A 14,573-nucleotide genomic window follows, 5' to 3' on the forward strand; every position below is an offset into this window, starting at 1 on the left:
CCCCTCGCCAAATTTCAGATGGCTGTTTTGGAATCGCTGAAGATCAAGTCAGCATTACTACTAGTAATAGCTAGTGCTATCGCCGCTTCCTCTGCAGTTTCTGGGGAGCGGGTTTTGACTAATCCGGAGGCGATCAAGCGTCCCCGCCCGTCCACCACCGTAATTGCAAATGCGTCCTTGTCTTTATACTCGGCGACATCTACATAGATGCCCCGTTGTACTTCCCGTACTTAACATGTAAAGCTTTGGCTCTTGCCTTCCTGCGGTCCTCGTGATGTATTGGATGCATGTTCTTGGGCAAAGGTTTTATGTACAAGCCCTTGTGCATTTCCCGCCTAATCTGAATTTTAGTGTCACCAGCTGGAGCGTTTTATATGAAAGCATGGTGACGTCACTGCGTGATATATATATATATATATATATATATATATATATATATGCTGTACCCAAACACACGCAGGGAGAAGGAACGTGTTTCGCATTGTTTTCAGGCGCCGTTATCAAACATTATGCGGTTTTCGAATGTCTGGCCTTTTTTTACTTACAAAACGACATGAAAATTTCCTAGGACGGTGGAGATACTTAGCCTAAATTATATATTTGCATTAAGAAGTCTTAATTACACATTCCTAATCTAATTCAATACAGACCCCTCGGTTCTAACCCCGTTTTTGTTTTTTTTTTTGCTATTCTGACGTCAGCTCTTTTGCACGTTCCCGTGTCTATATCGACATCCGCCCTATTTTGACGCAAATTCCGGAACCCTCCAGTACATCACGTCTTTTTTCGACTCACATCTCTCTCCCTTCCTAACTTTGCGGATCAGATGACGGAGAAGTGTGACAGATACATGCGCCTTCCCTTTCTTCTAAACCAAGTTAACAATTTATCGCCATGGCCCCAGAAGTTACACTCCGTTTCAATGACCAAATGTCATCGGTACCACTGCCTCCCACATGATAAATCTCGACTCGATAAGCAATTTTGAGTGCATTAACCTAACAAACCGTTTAGTACGGTCCACACGTCGGGCGATGTGGGATTAGACTATAGTTTTGAACCAAATGCCCCTCCCCCCACCCCCACCCATGGCCTGGCGTTTTGTTTTTGTTTTTTTGCTTAAAACAACACGAAAAATTTGTATTTTCTTGCAGAATTATGGCCATAGTCTAATCTCAGCGCATTGTCTCTAACACCGGGGCAATTCGTTCCATCTAATGTCGCTATGACGAGTTTTCGCCCTTGTCTAATCTCAGCGCATTGTCTCTAACCCCAGGGCAATTATTTCCATCTAATGTCGCTATCCCCTTCATGGATCACTGCCTTGTCATGGCGGAGGGGTTTGCGAAACGCGATGAAGTCGTGAGCTCTGCTGTGTAGGACCACCCAAGATAAACAGGTCATGGCAGAGATTTCTGACAAAATCTGATTCACTGGAGAAGGTAATGGCAACCCACTCCAGTATTTCCTGCCAAGAAAACCCTATGGCCAGTCACCATAGCATTAATGATAGGGCGCCGGAAGATGAGCCACCCAGATTGGAAGGCGTCCCACATGTTACTGGGGATGAACAAAGGTCGATTCCTTGTAGATTCAGAACGAATGAAGCGGCTGAACTAAAGCCAAAAGGACGCTCAGTTGTGGATGTGTCGAGAAGCGACCGGAAAGTCCGATGTTGCAAGGAGATATATCACGTTAGCAACATGAAATGTAAGATCTATGACGCAAGGTAAACTGGTTGTCGTCAAGCGAGAAATGGACAGATTGAACATTGATATCTTGGGTATCAGCGAGCTCAAGTAAACCGGGATGGGAAAATTTAATTCCGGCGACCATTATGTCTTTTATTCTGGGCACGAATCCAGGAGAAAGAATGGGGTCGCTCCATAGTAAACAGAAGAATGGGCAAAGCAGTGCTAGGGACTAACATGTTAAATTCGCACGCTGTATTTAATGGACATATATATTATTTTTCACTTAATAAGAAAAACTACACACTCTACTGCTTAGTATATATTTGGCACTTGAATACTACGATAAAAAACATTATTGCAGCAAACAAATTGCACAATCTTGAGACCACAATCATTACAGATAAACACAAAAATTTCCCTGGTAATATATCTAGTACTTTGAGGCATAATGCTCGAACGAACAATACCCATTTACACTACTATACCCAAGCACGGGTACGTGACAGCTTTAATGGTTAGCGTCTACGGCTCTCTTTCGGGCCCCTAGTTCGCGTACGTGCATGTTGCTAGCCCGTTCATCAATGATCCCTTAATTTCTGCCTTTATTATCTCACATGCACTGATTATCATATGGTTAAAGCTACTACACAAAGTACAATACCTTCAGACATAAAGACCTGTTCTACACACGTTGTACAAAAGTGCCTGCCTTGTCTAGGGTTAACTTGTCCGATTTGGAACCCAACGATCGCTGGTTCTTTACCAGTCTCCTGCCAACTTGACCAAGTCATGTGGTGCCATGAGGCCCCACAACCCACTGACCAATCAGGGCTGCCAGAGCGCGTTAAAGAAGCATATACAACTAACTAATTTTTGGGTTCGAAAAGTTTGTCTTTGTAATTGTGCCTAAGACATTGCTGTACACGGAGCACCACGGGATATTTGCCTACGAACGATGAATATTTTATAATTGCATTTCTTTTCTCAGCGGTTTCAGTTTCAGTTTCAACAGCCAAGTGATGGCTGCGATTTCAAAGTCAAATCTAGGTTACATGAGGGATGAAAAAACAGCGATATAATCCTTCCTCTGTCATCTGAATTCACTACGATGCAAAAACCAGACTGCCTCATGAACAGTGAAGTGGAAAGTTAGCAATTATATCGAGGTGTTGTCATGCCGCATGTGACCTAGACTTGACTGTGACATCACAGCCATCTCTTGGCTGCTCGGAATTAAAACTGGTGAGAAAAAAAAATTGATTATATGTAAATTATTTATTGGTCATAGGAAAAAATGACGTGGTGATTAATGTGCAGCAATGGAATGCCTTACGCATCCTTAGCAAGAAGAAAAATGCAATCAAAATTTGATGTCCATAATCCTTTAATGCTGCCACATTGAAATAGGCCCGGCACATCCGGAAGCTCTCTCAATATCTCAATACTGTTGTTGAATATGCTGTCTATAAAATCTACCGAGGATATGTACGTGAGGCATTCAATATATAGACTCCTTTGTTGTAGGAGTCATGACTCGGCCTCAGTGATCAAACCAAAAGTAAGTTTGATTCATTTGACTATCGTGATGGAAACTGTATTCTGTCATGGCATTCACCGATCGGAGTGCGCATACTAAAATGAATTTTCTGCTGGGCAGTGGACGCTCGTCCATATGATCAATACTAGTCCTCGAGTATGTGCAATAAAAATTACGGGGGATGCATAAGGTTCGGTTTGAGTCGACGTGAAGTGCCTTTAACAACACTTTCTTTCACTGGCCTTGTTGAGCCAAGGTCATCAGCTCCTATACTTCGTCTCACAAGGTCTGCAGCACTGCGAATGACAGAGGAGCCCTTGCAATTGTGCTTCTAAGTGCCTCTTGCCCTTGCGCACTATAATAGAGAATTGTGCTCCTACTGTCACCCCAGCCAATTTGGGGGGCGAGAGGTGCGTCGGAGCACAATTGCCTATTGTAGTGCACGTGATCCTCATTGAACCGGGGTGCTTCTGCCTCTCGCAGTGCTGCGAACGTCTTGTGAGACGAAGTATATGTTTGAGCTTCAAGCAAAGGAGCGAAGGTGTGTCAGCCCCGTGATGTACTATGTGATCATCACAGCTGTAACAGCACGCCACCGCTGTCCCAACCGTCACCTTTCAGGTGTGGCCACGGGACATATAGCGCAACTCGCCGTTTGCCTCAAAAGAAGACCACCTCAGCTGACACTACCATGCTCGTAATATTTCGCTCACAATGCCACCACCGGGTTTTTCTGATGAACGATGCCTTTAACGCTATCGCGTTAAAACAGGTGCCTCCAGAGCATATTCCGATCCAGCACGGGTATCGCAACCACGACCACCAGCCATAATGCTTCCGCTTCCCCCACCTCTCCCCGTCCCACTCACAGCTGTGTTGCACAGCGGCAGCGATGACTTTCACGGTCATGCTATCAGCCTGATCGCATGCCCCTCAATGTTTACGACTTTCTGGAAAGTTCACCTCCATATATGAATGACAAAACGACTGCATGGCCCAGTCTGAGTGCGTACTGCTGTGCTTCAAAATGATATTACAAGACAAGCACATCATAGCCATTTATTTATTTAGTTTTCAACACAACCCAGGTTCCACACTCAATTTCCCCATGACACACTTAAATCACAACAGCCCAAAGATGTGTCGTTAAGGAAGCAGACGACTGTATTCCATGAATACCATAGACTTCTGCATAGCATCCCACAGACGTGCAGAATAATGGAACCTGCAAAAAGAACAGAAACATGCAATAAAATAAGTGTAGATGCAACAACCTCAAGAATCATTTTCTTGAGACACCACATATGAGAAAGCTTGAGAGAAAGCACAAGCGATAGGCCAGATTTATGCCGGGTTGTGTGTCCCTACTGCAGCGCCCCCACCTTGTAATTTGATGACTGCAATGGTACTGTCCTGGCTCGCTCCAAATAGTGAACAAGTAAATTTCAGTAGATTTATCACTTGCACACGAGTACAGCTAAAATAAGACTAATAAAAGTGCAAGTAAAACATAACAATATACCCTCAGGAGGTAAATACAGTAGACTGCTACTGTGACAAACTCATCGGTCAAAATGAAACCTTGCACAAAGAAAACATATGAAACCATTTGATTGGCATTACTTCTCACTGACCTGTGGTGTGACTTTAACTCGTCAGCCTTTTACTGCTTAGTGTTAAAGCGCTTGCAGGCCGCAAGCCAAGAAGGAATTTAACTTTTGCGTGCACACAAACTATCATGCTAGACAACACAAGTTCTCAAATGTACTCGTGACGCCAAAAAGTATGGCTATCACATTGCTCGTGGCATGCAAAGGTAAGCTTTGGAACAGCAACAGTGCCACTGCCTGTGGCAGCTGATCGGCACAAGAATTACGCACCAGTTCTTTTCGGTGAGTGGCGTGTGGGTGATGTGCTGCCGTGGCATGCTGCCGACCTGCAGTGTCAGAAGTGAGACCAGCTGTTCTAACCGGCCACCATCCTCGTATCCTGGAACAGCATCCCCTTCGATCCTTCGCTTCTCCTCTGCAGAACACAACAAAAGCAGCATGTCTGTATCAACTTGCCGCTTTTACTCGGTTCTAATGTGACCTTGACTGTAACGTGCCTGTTTTCACAGTTACAAAATTAAAATAGGTGCAATGCCTCGGATCGTAATGTCGATCAGATTTTCATACTTTGGTAAGGAAATAAATTTCCTCACTTGGAACGAGCAAACTTTATTGCAACCGCTCTGACGTCCCCAAAGTATCAACAGTGCAAAACCTGAATCGACTTTCTGGCAGGTGCCATTTTGCCTTCAAAGCAAAAATCATGTCTTTTCAAAAGGTTGTAATCAAGCCGCTGCTGACTTTGAATTATGTCAAATTAGGTCTCCTGCTTTGTTAGCTGCATAGCCCTAACCTTCAACGCTTAGGCAGTCACATACCTGTGGTCAGCTTGTCGTTGTGGCCTTTACAGTGTCCGCACGCCCTTTTGATCGCCTGCGAACTGACCTTTATGGCCCGCTACCATGCATTATCACTGGCAATTGCAGGGCCATTGTTGCCGTCAATCACCTTACCCATTACGCAGAGACTGCCACACTTCCCCCGAGACGTAGCTTCGTTCTCTGACACAGCGCCCCTCGAGAGCTGCTGAGTGACAGAGGTCATGTTTTTCTGTCCGAAGTCATGCAAGAGCTCCTATCCGCTTACAAATCCATTTATTGTGCTACAACCACATACCACCAGCAAACAAACAATCTCACAGAGCGGTTCAACCGTATGCTTGGAGACATGCTCGCTATGTATGGCCCATCTGACTCTGGGCACTCAAACTGGGACCAGGTGCTGCCATTTGTATCGTTCGTGCACAACACTGCCAATCAAGCAACAACTGGTTTCTTGCCCTTCTTCCTCTAATATGGTCGTGAACTATCTTGTACCCTCGACACGATTTTGCCATACCATCCAGATGCTTCTGAGTGCAGCGTTTTGTCAGATACCGCAGAGAAGGCCAAGGAACGCGGTCAGCTGGCTCACACGTTTACCTCTGACACACAAGGCTATCGTAAAGATCAGCACGGTAGTGGCATGCCTCCTCCGGCATTCCTGCCGACAGCTTCGTTTGGCTATGGGTTCCTGCTAACAGCAAATTTGTAACCAAGTACAGTACTTACTGCTTCTTAGAACGCACGTCCCCCGTAAACTACTTCGTCGTGAGGTTGTCCATGCTAGCCCCCTCGAGCCGTATTCAACCCTCTTGTGATATCTTCCCCACGAGTCACCAGGATGGCAACTCCTTCACGCCGGGGCCATTGTGAGGAAGATAAAGAACACTCAGCGCCGCGGCATCTTTTTTGTCATCGCTTGTCTTCAGCTCCCATCTCTCGCATTGAAGCTACGGCCCCCGGCTCATGGCTGTACCCTGCTGCGTCCGAGGTGTTGCCACCATTAGCCGTCGCAACAAGCCAACAAATCCTCTCTTTAAGAGTAGTGTTTCCGTCCCGAGAATGTGGTAATCGATCGATGCAGACCAACTTTAATTTGTCCTTTGTGTCCTTTAAAACAGGTGGTAGAGGAAAGTGCACTTTTGTCACAGATTAATATGTATCAATTTATGGGGTCACTGTTCTATCAAAAATGTTCAAGACAACTTTAACTTATTTCCATCTTTAGTAAAATTTGATCATTTTGTTCTTTATGGCACTGCTGATGTTGGTTTGGCAGCACAAGAAGTGCCCTTTTCCACGAACCTAAGCAACCCCCCCTCTCTCCTTTTTATTCTGCAAAAGGAATCTTGAAAATAAAATGTTTGCATGTGAATCTAAGCACTCACTTTTTGGAAGAAGAGTGCGTATCCAAGATCAGCAAGCATGCTTCTTCACTCAGTCGTTGCGTCATTGACCTGACCATGGCATCCATGGCGTGATTCGCGGCTTCGTGTGTAGCTGTGTTCCGACACTACATAACAGGTGGCAGCACAGAACACCAAAAATCGGTCGAAAGAGAGCCCCATAACTCTTTCAGTGTGTTGTCACGTGGCTCTAGTACCAACGGCGCTTGGCAGGTTTTGTGGACATCGCAGGCATTCATTGGTCGGTTTTATGCAAGTTCATTGAGACTCATAACAGAAGTTGGATCGAGTTTGTAGAGCAACCTACAACTTGAAGTTTAAGAGAGCTGTAATTATATTTGCCAGAGATGTTTGCTACATTTGTTTACCAAAAATTAAATATTTCTTGCATCCATCTCATCTAGATGCCACCAAATAAAGACGAGGGAAGGGGGGGGGAGGGGGGAGGGGGGAGGGGTGTGTTAAATTTATACTTTTTCGAATCTAAGTACCCATCCTCACTCTGGACATTGCTATCGTGAAAAATGGGGGTGCTTCGAATCAAGCAAATATGGTACTATTACTGAGACATGTGGAGGTGAAAATCGAATATCTATTATCTCACCACTTGATAGTGAGGCCTGAATGACGACGTCAAGAGGATTATGGACTGAGTGACCACTGACTGAATGTGCATTGTGCAATGGCAGACGTCGGGTATTTTAGTGCTTTACGTCATGTGCCCCTAGGTTTGGCCGACTTGGATGCTGGCGCATATACGGTGATCGCCAAATGCATCACATGACAAGAATTTACTAAAATTTTAAACATAGTAGCTGGGAAAGCGAGCTATTCAGGAACCTATAACCCGGAGACCCTATGGGGCATTTCTGATACCCAGGATTCTGAGTGCATAAATGAACTGTCTACTTTGCTGTTCAGCTAGCAAATCAAAGATGTCTGTAACAAAGAAACAATCCAAAAATTCCTACTGGATGCTGAGAAGTAAGTGTTGAGGCTGATGAGGACATCAGATAATACTAGTAGCATTTCCCAAGCATTAGGAAGCTAGGAGTACCGTAATAACCTGCATATAATACGAGGTTTATTTCATAATTAGCGTCCTGAATTTCTGATTCATACTATTTGCTGATCTGAGCAAAAATGTACGAAGTTACTCAAAGTTTTGGTTTTTTTATTGCGGTGTGGCTACGGCTTGGCTATGTTACTCTCGACAAACGAAGTCACAATGTCGTTTCTTTGTTGTTGATCCACTGAGTGTGCCGTACGCCTGTTGACTATGCACATGCTCGCATGTGAGCCACACTTCAAGAACATGTCAGGGTCTCAAAAACAGTACTCAGCTGCTTTCAAGCGAAAAGTGATTTTAGCTGCGGAGAACATCGGCAAAACTGCGGCCAGGAGGCAGTTTGGTGTCGTCGAGGGAAGCATTCGTGGATGGCAACTACAGAAAGAAGCCCTTTTCGCGTGCAGCGGAACCAGGCGAAGCTTTCGCAGCCCAAAGAATGGCGCATTCCCAGAAATTGAACTTGGCCTGGTGGGGTTCGTACGGCAACAGCAAGCCATACATTTAGCTGTGAGCGTGGAGCTTATGCAGGCAAAAGCTAAGGAGCTTGCCAAGGAAAACGGGGTACCAAGAGCAAGCACTGGATCCATCACTACACGTGCCGTGCTGGCTTTTCACTACGCCGGCGGTCCTCGATTTCACAGACGTTGCCTGAAGCGTTCGAAGAGCTGTTTGTGAGTTTTCAGCGCCACGTTATTTCCTTGCGCAAGTCAAAAAACTTTATGTTGGGCAAAATTGGCAATGCCGATCAGACACCGATTTACCTGGACATGCCATCACCCCTCACCATGCACGAGAAAGGGTCTAAACAAGTTAGCGTCCGGTCCACTGAGAACGAGAAGACGCGAGTTACAGTCATGTGATCCTGCACGGCAGATGACCGCAAGCTCCCGTCTTACATGATTACATGATCTGCAAGAGGAAAACAATGCCGAAAGGTGAAGAGTTGCTGAGAAACGACACCGTGAGAAGTCATGAGAAAGGGTGGATGAACGAGAATCTAGTCTTGGACTGGGTAAAGTTTGTGTGGTGTAGGCGACCTGATACACTGTTGTCTCTGCCGTCCATCCCTGTGCTGGATGCGTTTCGGTGCCATTTGGCTGAATCGGTGAAGAGGCTGCTACGTGACAGCGGCATTGAACTCATTGCGATTCCAGGTGGGATGACGTCACAGCTACAGCCTCTTGATGTTTGTGTAAAAAAACCTTTTAAGGATGCAGTCAAGCAATGCTACGCAGAGTGGATGCGCTCAGGTGAGCCTGCGGTAACGCCAACCGGGCCGATGAAGCGGGCATCGCCAGCCATGCTGTGCAAATGGATTGTGGATACATGGGCGGCCATCCCAGAAGATTTTATGCATCGTTCTTTTAAGAAGTGCGGCATCTTGAATGCTCTCGATGGCAAGGAAGATGAGTATATTTGGGATGATTTGTCGGGCAAAGAAATGTCCGAAGAAAGCACTGCTGAAGATGAAAGTGATTGAAGTGAGATGTGGGATGCGATTTGAATAAACGTCTTCCCTGAGCTTTCGTCACTCATATTATACACGGGTAAAACTTTTTTTTTACATTTTGCATCTTTAAATTTTAACCTTGTATTATGTTCGGGTTCGTATTATATGCGGATTTTTACGGTAATATGATTAAGGGAATACAAGTGAAAAACAAACCAATGGAAGTGCCTTCTCTGCATTGCTTGTACAACAAGACAAGCGAGAAGTGTGCAACTTTTAAAAAATTTACCGATCTGCACACTGTTCTAGAGTACGAGAAAAGGTTGACAGCACTCACCTTGATCTGACAGCTTCTTTGGCAGCAGGAACAGGTTGGGTCCCTGACGCTTGTTCTCTTTGCTCAGTGCAACCGACGAATCCATGCTGATCTGCCCTGAAGATAGACACCCAGGAGACGACAGCTTACCATGACAGCCATTCACAAGAATTCCATGCAAAATGAAATTCTTAACCCACAAACGACAACAACAAATGAAACCCACAACCACAAAAGGCTCGTGCGTAGTTTTATTGGTGAGACAGGCTTACAAGAAATGCACACTTCACTGTAGACTGTGCTGCAGAAAAACATACAAAGAACAAAGGAGACACTAATGGGCACTCGTCTGTTCTCATGCTGCTGCTCCATCCATAATGAACCATTACCAACTTGCCCAGATGGCTATCTTTGTAGAAGAAATGGTACTTGAATAAATTTCAAGAGAAAAACAAAACAATCATTTGTCATCACTGTCCTTCGAAATTTATTCAAGTGTCATTTCCTGCACAAGGATGACCATTTGGGCAAGTGGGTAATGGTTCATTGTGGATGGAGCAGCAGCATGAGAACAGATGAGTGCCCATTTGCGCCTCCTTTGTTCTTTGTCTGTCTTCGTGCTGCACCATCCACGACGAAGTGCGCATATCCCTGTCTCACCAATAAAACTATGCACGAACCAGCAGCGATGTGGGCATGACAAACAGAAAGGGTGGTAAGGGGTTATGAAATCAAGAAGCCCCGACAATGAATGAATACAAGGAAGAGACATGGACAAGTGTATTCATTAATTGTTTGTGCTTCTTTATTTCATAAAATGCACCAACTAGCCCAGAAAAAAGTTCTACTGGTAAGAGGTACCTTTGTACTTGAGTTTCGACTTGGAAAAGATGGCATCCAGCATCTGGCTCATGGCAGCCACATTCTCAGGAGAAAAGTCGCCGGGAGTGCACTTGTTCTGCACAAACACTGCACAGTGTGAATCCAAGTAAAACATTGAATAATATACCTTTTATTGAAATGCGCTCAGTTCAAACTTCGAGCTCATTCACACCAAACTTGGCCCCATCAATATCCCACGAATTAGAAGCGAAAAGGCTTTTTTTTATTTCAGTATCCACATAACTCATGGTGAACTAAGGGGAGTTAACTGTAACCACTATCTGCAGGCACACTGAAAGGATCTGCAGGATTGCTGTGCTCCTAAAGATACAACGTCCGTGACATAATCAATAATCGTACCATTACATTATCAACTCTACAACTAGAATGCCTGCAGATTTTCCTGTGAATTGTACATGTAAAAATAAAACCGAGCAAAAAAATCAACGAAAGAACTCCGAGGACAGATGAGTCATTAAAATAGATGCTCGATGTTAGCTGGTGTGAGGGGAAAAGAGGGCTATCGGCAAGCAGGCTTTAGCTTAGGGGGAGACCCTTATTTACTGCAAAGATAACTGCTGACCTGAGTGCTTATGTTCTTAATGTCTCTGATTAATTTTCTTGATCCCAAGGTGAAGAAGTCTTGAGATCAACGAAAGTACTTCTAGATGTGAGTGTTTATAAGTGAGGAGGTATTGTCAAGAGCATGAAGTACAGGAACAGAGAGACTGTGGGGGGGGTCTGTTTATATGAAGTTGCCCCACGCCGTAAAGTAGCGATAAGAGCTAGTATAACAACTAACAATGTAAACCACATACTTTACCAATGCTCTCATCTCTACCACAGATAGTTTGGACACCAACAAACTACAGGTATGACCATTGGCGCATAAGCATCAAATACTCTGACATCAAATGTGCATCGTTCTAAATCAGAAGTTTTTAAGCAGTATTTCATGGACCCTTTGGATTCCTTAGAGAGCCTTTTGGGCTCCCAGAGCTGCCAAACCCATACATGCCTCAACCTTTCCTTACTCATCTTATGCCAGGACTGAACAAACTGTAATTGCTTACAGCCTGCTGTTCTGCTAAACAACTAATCATGATCTATTGAATTCAGGATCTTTTTTTACAGGTATGTTCATTGATGCATTCATGTATGCCGGAGAAGCAAGGACCACGCAAAGTTCCTCAGCCCTTTGTGACAAATGCTGGCTTTCCCCAGAGTTTAGAAGACTGAGTAAGCTTTTATTTTAAACCTTCAACCAATTATGCAAGTGGCGCAATAAGAATACATGCTGGCTGCAAGCATACTAAGCAGCACCACATGATAGGCCCGTGCCCTAACGTACCCAGATGAGGAAAGCTTTCGGCGACATCTTCACTGTTGCCTCGGCCTTGGTCATGTGATGAAGTGGTTGGCTTCAGCATCTCTGCTGTCAGAATAAACCTGGAGGATTACAAACCATCACCGGGCATCACTAAAAACCACACGCTGAAGCATTATAGAATAAAAAAAAATGGGGGAGGCTTAACCCGGCTGTGCCAATGACAGTGCGCTGCAGAGTACTTGTTTTGACCATGGTTTAGGTCACAGTTAAAGGTAAAGGTTAAGTCAAAGGTCAAGTCAAGGTGAGAACTCTGGCCACGGTCAGTGGTCAGTCACTGGTCAGTCATGGCTAAGCTATACCGCCCTTAGTTTGAGCTACCTGTGTGAGGCAACATGGTTGTGATGTTATAAAACAGCTTAGCCAATCAGAACGACGACACATGATGCTCAACAGTGTTCGATTGTCATCTGATCCTTCCATATACAAGGAGGTGCCCAAGCTGGCAGCTAATTCCAACTTAATCATGCCATCTGGTCTCGTGACCTAACGCAACCCACCAAACAATCAGTGCCCGGCTTTGACGCCTACCTACTACCACCTGCCAGATGCATACTGATGATTTTTTGAGGCTGTGCGCTTCAGACGGGGCATGCTAGGGTCCCTGTGGTTGCCATAGCAACCACCAGGCGTAGGTCAGTGGTTGCTATGGCATTATTGTCAGTGCTGATAATTTCATTAATAAGATAGAATGTGCTTTCGTCTCATCATCAGATTTCACGACTACTATTTGTTGTTTGTGATGTTTTGATGTTTGAAGTTGTTGTTATTGATGTACTTGTCTTTTTACTCGCTTCTGATTTTGTTCAGAGCATCTCCTGCTAGGGCAGTGTATTGGCAGTATGTTTCAACAGTGCTAGTAATAGAAATAACAGACGTGGAGTGCTCGATAGAAAAGTGATGCAAGTGCTCTGAAATGAAAAACTTCAAATTATTTTTTCCTTCCAACAGGTCATCTCTTAGGCTGACCCCTGGTCAGGAACACTGCTTCTCAAGAGACAACAATTATTGATCACATGTCAGAGCTGGTCATTCCCCGCTGTGAGTGCCACCAATGTACAAATGCCTCGCTAGAGCAGTTGTCTGCCACAAAACAAACTCCACAGCGTTTTAACAGCTCAAAATTACCCTGGAGGAAATTTTTTAACGTGTGCAAGGCAGAGTTATTATTGCCCACATCTCTTAGGCTGACCCCTGGTCAGGAACACTGCTTCTCAAGAGACAACAATTACTGATCACATGTCAGAGCTGGTCATTCCCCACTGTGAGTGCCACCAATGTACAAATGCCTCGTTAGAGCAGTTGTCTGCCACAAAACAAACTCCACAGCGTTTTAACAGCTCAAAATTACCCTAGAGGAAATTTTTTAACGTGACTGTGCAAGGCAGAGTTATTATTGCCCACGAGCTGCAAAGCCTTTTCCTTGCACCTTCACCCGATACACTCAGACCGGAAAGCTTTCAATATGCAAGTGAAGGCGTCGTCATTGCTCGTATGCAATATACTTGCTTTAGAAAGAAAACGTGATCCCTACACAGAAGCAACCATCACATTAAACCATTTTTGATTGGCAGAACGTCAGCAAATGCATTTCCTGAATTTCTCTACGCCATAGCAGCACGCACTACGCATGCACCGAAAGCCAGCTCAGCCCATTGCAGACCATAGCTGCATGGAATGCTTTCACCAGTGTGTGTAGTGAACCCTCTGCACGGCGGGTGACATGCAACATATGTCATGCGTTGAGCAGTATGTGCAGCGTAGAGTAAGCTATGGAGGGCTGTGGACGTTAAGAAGCGGCAGATTGTTTCTTTCCTTTTTTTTATGAGAGTCGTCTGTCTTTGCATCTATGAGTCAACGAAAGCATGCGGTCAGCTGTGACCGTGGCGCCGACTTTTAGCATTGTTCGCTTCAAAAGGCATTTGCAGCTATCACGCTTTCCAATGATTTTGTGGCAGTGGACTATGCCCACCCTAAGCGCGGCATGATAACTCGAACCAGGCTTGTGCATTCAAGCCATCACGGGTACTGTGACAAGTTCGCTCCCCGCCACTGCAAGAGCTAACGTCTAAAGTATATCAAAAGATAAACACGCCGTTACATTATCGCTATGCAGCACATTGGCGCGCTGCCAATAATGAGCTGTGGATGCAACGGCGCAAAACGGAGGGACCAGTCACCGATTAACTTTTTTTTCTTAATATTCTCAGCGGCAAAAGTAGGGGGTGGGTTCATTATGCGAATGGGTTGATTACGCGACAAATACGGTATTATTTTTCCCAATCGCAAGCGGCGTATCAAGCCAATTTTTGTATATCGAATTAGTATCGGTATATTGAACTATTTCGCGATCCCCTTCGAGTTCGATATGTCCAGGTTCGACTGTATCTCTTTCGCGCGA

General features: G+C 44.9%; 1 protein-coding gene across 2 annotated transcripts in view; it reads right to left on the minus strand.

Moving 5' to 3' along the window:
• Window positions 1-4,257: 4,257 nt before the first annotated feature.
• Window positions 4,258-14,573, minus strand: part of LOC146185859 (nonsense-mediated mRNA decay factor SMG9) — a 32,023-nt gene continuing 21,707 nt past the window's right edge. For both annotated transcript variants that reach the window (XM_084606784.1, XM_084606785.1), the window contains exons 9-13: window positions 12,137-12,234; window positions 10,765-10,872; window positions 9,925-10,020; window positions 5,112-5,256; window positions 4,258-4,456 (exon numbers count right to left, since the gene is read on the minus strand). In XM_084606784.1, coding sequence (XP_084462910.1) covers window positions 4,378-4,456; window positions 5,112-5,256; window positions 9,925-10,020; window positions 10,765-10,872; window positions 12,137-12,234 — 526 coding nt within the window. In that variant the 3' untranslated portion in view covers window positions 4,258-4,377. The remainder of the gene's footprint in view (window positions 4,457-5,111; window positions 5,257-9,924; window positions 10,021-10,764; window positions 10,873-12,136; window positions 12,235-14,573) is intronic.

This window comes from Amblyomma maculatum, chromosome 6 (genome assembly GCF_055883805.1).
Source record: "Amblyomma maculatum isolate TAMU_Amacu chromosome 6, ASM5588380v1, whole genome shotgun sequence".
NCBI lineage: Eukaryota > Metazoa > Arthropoda > Arachnida > Ixodida > Ixodidae > Amblyomma > Amblyomma maculatum.